Here is a 7344-nt window from a genome sequence, read left to right on the forward strand (position 1 = left end):
AAAAAAGCATTTAGCCTTTTGACCTAGAAATTATCTTGGAATTTATCCCAAGAATGGTGTGCACATGTGAGAAACAGCACGTTATTGTCAGGTCAACTGTAAGAGCAGAAGCCTGCAACTGCCCACCCATTGGAGCTGGTGAGGCCGAGCTGCCAGCCACTCTGCGGGCACCAAGCACTGTACATAGCAGAGCCACGGCCTCCCGGACAGAACCATCCTGAGACAGTGCACGGCTGCCCTTTCTCTTAGGAAACCACCATTCAAAACCTGTGCGAGCCGGGATGTGTCTAGAACATTCTGGAAAGAGACTTCAGCCCTGGAAACAGCAGCTGCCTGGATGCAGCAATAGGAGCCAGGAGGGAAGCGTGCGAGACTCATCCCTGGCATGCCCCTTAGGATCACCTGAGCATCCACAAGGGCCCTACAATGCCAAGTGCGCCTGCTCCATGAACACTGTGTAATTGCACAGCCCTTCACAAGAAGGCAGGCTCGTGGGCGTGTCAACGCTAAAGGCCTGAGGGCAGAAAACCAGAGGGAAGCCTGTGGCCTAGCACTGAAGCCAGACGCACGCCCACCCTTGGTCCACCCAGACCAGGTCTCCACAGGGGCTGCCAGCAGCTGACCCCCAGCAGTCACCGGGTTCCCTGCTACAAGGGCCTCCCACCGTGGGGTGCTCCGCAGGGTGCCCCTGGCCTGTCTAGGTTGGCATGGGGCACACACACTTGGAATCAGATTTATGAAGGAGGCTCTCTGAAGGTGACCCATCAGCCACATTGCTGCCAGGATGGCAGAGACAAAGCCCCAGCTCCCTCCCATGCCAGTCACATATCCCCTTCCTCACAGCACCATCTAGGCCAGGTATATCCACTGAAGGCTGGGTGGCCTGGGGAGTGAGGCCCTCGCCCGGCCTGACTTCATGTGTCCCTGAGGTGTCCGTGACATGACACACGCATGTTGCGTGATGCCCAGCCCCATCCCGCCACTGCTCTAGTCTGACGTGACGCTGCCTGAGTGTACGTGACGTGACACACGCATGTTGCCTGACGCCCAGCCCCATCCCGCCACTGCTCTAGTCTGACGTGACGCTGCCTGAGTGTCCGTGACGTGACACACGCGTGTTGCCTGACGCCCAGCCCTATCCCGCCACTGCTCCAGTATGACGTGACACTGCCTGAGTGTCCGTGACGTGACACACGCGTGTTGCCTGACGCCCAGCCCCATCCCGCCACTGCTCCAGTCTGACGTGACGCTGTGGCTGGGGTGTCCTTCAGACGCACGAGGCAGAGGCCACAGGGACCATGTCTTGCCAACCACTGTGGAGGAAACAGCGACAGGAGGGAGACAGGAACCGTCTGCAAGACCACACGAGTGGCCGTGGCCAGGATCACAGAATCTGGGCGTGCCCACGGCAGAGCAAGGACACTTAGCAGCAGTGCAGGAGAAGCTGCTATGTCACTGTGGTGTATATTCCCAGGACCAAGGGGCACTGACTCTAGAAGCCGCTCAATGGAAGGGTTCTTGGGTTGAGGACCCACAACCACTGGCAGGGGCATCAGGGGAGGGGCATCGGGGGCAGACTCCTCCAGATGGCTGCGGCAGGCGAGCGTGGCTGGCAGAGCCCCTGGTGGCCCGGCCCCGTGGACCCACGACATGAGTGGGAGGTGGCGGGTTACAGGCGTCAGGAGCCCTGGACTGCTTCAGGATGACAGAGAAACACGCCTAACCTGAGGCCAACAACTGGGCATGACGGGGCCATCCTGGCGGCACCCTGGGAGGCCTCACGTAGCCACACTCACGGCCAAGAGAACACGCAGGAAGCAGCACCGGGCTGCCAGCTGCGTTTCCACCTGCAGGGGGGCACGATGGGAAAGGACTCCCACCATTCAAGAGGGGCACAGACGGGAGGCAGGAGGGAGCAGTCGCTCAGCAGGCCGAGGTGCCTAGGTGGCTTCTGATGAATGGGTGGGAAAACGGGGGAAAAGGGAGGGGTTCCCACTAAGAAGCCTGGAATAATTTAAACTCAGTCATGAGGATCACACTTTAGAACTGAAAACACCCCAACAGGGCCCAATGTGCCCCTCAGCTAAAGCACAGGACGCGCAGGCAGATGCATGGGCGCCACAGCAGGGCAGGGCCTCGGCCCCTCAGCTAAAGCACAGGACACATGGCAGAGGCATGCACACCACAACAGGGCAGGGCCTCGGGCAGGGCCTTGGGCCAGCCAGGAGCCAGTGGTGTGGGGAACTCTGAAGAACGCCCCACCAGCCTGGCCGGACTTGCCGCCTCAGGCCCTGCTGGATGACGGAGCACACAGACCACAGACAGCGTTGCTTTGGAAAACACCCTGCGTGGGGCAGCCAGTTATGTGGTCACAGAAACCTGAGCAGGGCAATGGGCAGGGCAAGCACGCACTTGGCAGTGCAGAGGACCTAGAGCTCCGGGGGCCAGGAGACAAGCAGTGAGAAGAGAAGACGGCGCCTCCCCGGACTCCGCAGGACCTCTAGTACCTTTCAGGTACTTGGATATGTTATTATGTGAAAAAATTTTTTTGGTTTTTGAGACAGAGTCACGCTGTGTCACCCAGGCTGGAGTGCAGTGGCGCGATCTCAGCTCACTGCAACCTCTGCCTCCTGGGTTCAAGTGATTCTAATGCCTCAGCCTCCCGAGTAGCTGGGATTACAGGCACGTGCCACCACATCTAGCTAATTTTTGTATTTTTAGTAGAGACAGGGTTTCACCATCTTGGCCAGGCTGGTCTTCAACTCCTGACCTCAGGTGATCCATCCACCTTGTCCTCCCAAAGTGCTGGGATTACAGGCGTGAGCCACCACACCCGGCTGAAAGAATTTAATAAGAAAATCGTTAACATGGCCAGGCGCGGTGGCTCACGCCTGTAATCCCAACACTTTGGGAGGCCGAGACGGGTGGATCACGAGGTCAGGAGATCGAGACTATCCTGGCTAACACGGTGAAACCCTGTCTCTACTAAAAAATACAAAAAACTAGCCAGGCGAGGTGGCGGGCGCCTATAGTCCCAGCTACTCAGGAGGCTGAGGCCGGAGAATGGTATAAACCCGGGAGGCGGAGCTTGCAGTGAGCTGAGATCCGGCCACTGCACTCCAGCCTGGGCGACAGAGCCAGACTCCGTCTCAAAAAAAAAAAAAAAAGAAAATCGTTAACATGTAAACGTGTAAATCCTTAATTTAAAAAGGGACAGAAGCCCTGAAAGACATACCTCAGAGCACTAACTGTGCTCACTGGTTAGGAGTGAGGGCCTTGAGTGGGAGCTTCCACCCTACTGAACGGTGCTGCTGCAATATCTAAATTATTTTCCAGGATATTGTATCTTATAATTTATTTTGAAACAGGGTCTCGTTTGTTGCCCAGGCTGGAGTGCAGTGACTCTATCATATAGCTCACTGCAGCCTGGATTCCTGGGCTCAGGCGATCCTCCCACTTTGGCCTCTCGAGCTGCTGGGATTGCAGGTATGAGCCACTGTGCCTGGCCCAGTATTGTGTCATTTTAAAAACTCAAGAAGGGGTAACATAGTTGTCTGTAATCTTACAAACCACTGTCAACAGAGCACATCATTTTCTCTCTATGTTAGTGTTACAATTAAACCCTGAATCAAGTGTGATTTTGAATCTTTTCTTCCTAGTAAACAAGCCAGCCCAACACAGCCAGCACACAATGAACAAGCCACGGCTCTTCGGTTTCTCCCACGGGAGCCTCTGCCAAGGCCATAACTTCCAGAACACCAAAACTACTGGGAGAGGAAATCCTTGCAAATAATTTCCAGAATGTTTAGAATAACAAATCCTGGGCCAGGTGCAATGGTTCACAGCTATAATCCCAGCACTTTGGGAGGCCGAGGCAGGCAGATCACTTGAGGTCAGGAGTTCAAGACCAGCCTGGCCAACATGGCAAAACCCCGTCTCTACTACATACACAAAAAAAATTAGCCGAGCGTGGTGGCAGGCGCCTGTAATCCCAGCTACTCGGGAGGCTGAGACAGGAGACTTGTTTGAACCCGGGAGGCAGAAAATGCAGTGAGCCAAGATCACCCCACTGCACTCCAGCCTGGGCGACAAGAACGAGACTCCGTCTAGGGAGAAAAAAAAAAAAAAGGCACGGCACGGTGGCTCACCTGAGGTCAGGAGATCGAGACCAGCCTGGCCAACGTGGCAAAACCCTGTCTCTACTAAAAATACAAAATTAGCCGGGTGTGGTGGCGTATGCCTGTCATCCCAGCTACTAGAGAGGCTGAGGCAGGAGAATTGCTTGAACCCAGGGGATGGAGGCTGCGGTGAGCCAAGATCACCCCACTGCACTCCGGCCTGGGCGACAGAGCGAGACTCTGTCTCAAAAAAATAAGTAAAAACTAACAAATGCTGTGTTTTAGTTAAATTATGCTTTTCTCCTGTTGTTCTCAGTAAGAGTAGGGTGCACTCTCCCCACCACAGCTGCAACAAGTACAATGTCAAACTCTCCACCCACGGGCTGCTCAGGCCCCTGAAGCCCTGTGGGGTCAGGCCCAGGAGAGTTCCATTGGGGCCCCCATGCCGCCTGCTTGAGCCCTGCCACACTGCTCAGCTCCCTCCTCGGCTGGGTCCTGCCACTGGATCCCAGGCAGCAAAATCCCCGCCTCAAGGAAACCCAGCCTGTTGCCAGGAGGGTTGCCCAAGCATCATCTGAGGGCCTAGGCATGTGGATTTTCAGAGTTCCTGGGAACGGCACACAACTGGGGATGGAAACCAGCGTCCTAGAGCCCAAGTGTGCCCCAGCTGCAGCGAAGGAGGGACACGGGCCTTGGGGTTCTGAGGGACCGTGGAGAAGGCAGTGTGGTGGCAGCCTCAGAAAGCCCAAGGCCACCTGCACATGGGGGTGAGCTCTCGAGGGGGCTCCTCACTCACCCACCTGCACCTGCTCCTCAGTGGTCTTCTCCATTCCACTGTGGCCCTCGTCACTGAGGGCTCCGTCCTCTCCCTCCTCGTTGCCTTCGTCATCATCCTCACTGCTGTCACTGCCGGAATCTTCCAGGCCTGAGAACACACTCTCCTCGCTGTCGGAGACGCCAGAATCGATGCCGGTGCTGTGGCTGAGCGGAGAGGTGCAGAGGAGAGGAGGCTGCAAGGAAACACTGGGTTGGTGACAACTGCCCCTCCAGGCATGGGGCGCTGAACACTGCACGAAGAGCTGCCTCTCACCCCTCCAGGCACCCACCAGCAGCTCCATGCAGCCTCCAGGACCACATCCCTCTAGTCACAAACTTCCACCAAAACCATCCACCCAACCTGAGCCTTCCTCATCTTCTACCTCCACTGATAAGACAGACTCTTGCCTTTGGCATCGACATTTTAATTCCTAGCACCTCACGGGGAAGGGGCTTTTCAAGGACAACCTCCTCCTCTTGGAGCTCAGCTCTCAGCACAGAACTCACACTGCTCTCTACCGCCCACTGCCGCTCCAGAGGCCCTGTGGGGTCAGGCTGGGCTGGACTCCACCGGTTCCCTCACACAGCCTGCCTAAGCCCTCTCCACACCTCACCCTGGCATCCAAGGCCCCAGAGTCATGAGGTCACTAGAAAAGGGGCTGGGGGCTGGAAGAGAACCGGGGTCCCCGAAGGGCTTTTACCACCTGCAGCAGAAGCCTCCTCATTTAACCAGATTGGGACCAACCATTGATCAGCAAAATGAAAGGATTGGCTGACGAGTCACAGGAATGACAGACTCCAATTGCAACCACACACCAACCCACCCACTCCTCTCTCTGAGCAGAGCCCTGCTGGCTGCGTGACACCAGCACACACAGTGTTTGGGTCCTTCACTGGCCTTAAAAAGTGGAACAAGAACTTAGACTCAGGAAGCAGCTGAAGGCCAGGGACAGTAGCTCATGCCTATAATCCCAACACTTTGGGAGGCCGAGGGGGGTGGATCACCTGAGGTCAGGAGTTCAAGACCAGCCTGGCCAACATGGTGAAACCATCTCTACTAAAAATACAAAAATTAGCTGGTGGTGGCAGGCACCTGTAATCCCAGCTACTCAGGAGGCTGAGGTACCCGGGAGATGGAAGCTGCAGTGAGCTGAGATTGTGCCACTGCACTCCAGTCTGAGCAACAGAGCAAGGCTCTATCTCAAAAAAAAAAAAAAAAGAAAAGAAAAGAAAGAAAAGAAAATGGAAGCAGTTGAATGTAGAATTCTAGATTTTACTGCTTTCCTAATAGTTTACAAGTCTCACTTAAGGTACAACCTGGATGTATTAGCTATCGCATACTGAGTGTTCACACAATGCCTCTCTCACACAGTCATGATGTGTCTTGGTACTCAGTCAGCTACACAATCACAATAACTAGTGGAAATGGCATGCACGGCCTGGGCACAAACAACTGGCTCCTGAGGACCATTTAACTCAAGGGTGCAAGCAAGCAGAACCTGGCGCCTAGAGCGGCCTGCGGGCCGTTCAGCCCATGGGAACCAGGATTAGTTGAGTTCGCTTCACAAAGCAATGGGGCAGTTTCAACAACCCAGCACGGCCGAGGGGGCTGTGAGAGGCTGGCTGTCCATTCCCTCCACCACCCAATTTGACGATCCCCACAACCAAGACGGGGCTGAGCTGGCAGAGGGCAACAGTGAGTTCTGATACAGCAAACGCAGCAGACTCTGGTTCTATTCAGGTTTTCTTATTCTCACGTCTATCCCATGAGCATAAAAACGCGATTAACTAGCGTATAAGTAGGTTAAGCATTTACTGGGGGCGCAAGCCGAGCCCTTTTACTGGCAGGACGCACAAATGGAACGGCCGGAGAGGCTGCTGCAAGGGGCGCTTATCCCCACTCCCTGCACCCCCGTTTCTTTGATTCCCGTACGCCGTCCTTCACCCTGCAGTCTGCTCTGCCTAAGACCCCCCGATAGAGGAGCTGCGCCCACGCCCAAGGCCGATTCACTGGGCACGGGCGCCCAGGTGACAGCAGCCGGGCCCACCCGCCCCAGCGCGGCCACGTGCCCGCTGGGCCTTCTAGGGACGCGCCTCGCCGCCCCGCATTGCCGCAGTCACCTCTGGCTCGGGCTCAGGCTCCAGTTCGGGCTCCGATCGCCGCTTCTCCGGCCGCACGCTTGGCGCCGCCGTGCGCCCCGCGCCCCGCGAACCCGCCATGTCCCGCCGCGCGCCGGCCGCGACCCGAACAGCCGCTTCCGGCAGCGACACGGCCGCGTGCGCAGGAGGACTCGCCCCGCCCAGCCCGGCCCCGATTGGCGGGCGGGGGGGGGGGGCGGGACCAACACGCGCAGGCGCGCGGCGGGGCCGGGGGCCGGGGCGGGGTCGGGGCCTGCGTGCTCGCGCCGGG

The 7344-nt window shown here is 56.9% G+C and overlaps 1 protein-coding gene across 2 annotated transcripts in view; it reads right to left on the bottom strand.

Annotated features, from left to right (window-relative positions):
- Positions 1 to 7220, bottom strand: part of BOP1 (BOP1 ribosomal biogenesis factor) — a 30072-nt gene extending 22852 nt beyond the window's left edge. For both annotated transcript variants that reach the window (XR_004185987.1, XM_003903263.3), the window contains exons 1-2: positions 7056 to 7220; positions 4919 to 5128 (exon numbers count right to left, since the gene is read on the bottom strand). Coding sequence is in view for 1 of the 2 variants with exons in the window: in XM_003903263.3 (XP_003903312.2) it covers positions 4919 to 5128; positions 7056 to 7154 (309 nt within the window). In the remaining variant the exon portion in view is untranslated. The remainder of the gene's footprint in view (positions 1 to 4918; positions 5129 to 7055) is intronic.
- Between the last annotated feature and the right edge of the window lie 124 nt (positions 7221 to 7344).

Source organism: Papio anubis, chromosome 8, assembly GCF_008728515.1.
Source record: "Papio anubis isolate 15944 chromosome 8, Panubis1.0, whole genome shotgun sequence".
NCBI lineage: Eukaryota > Metazoa > Chordata > Mammalia > Primates > Cercopithecidae > Papio > Papio anubis.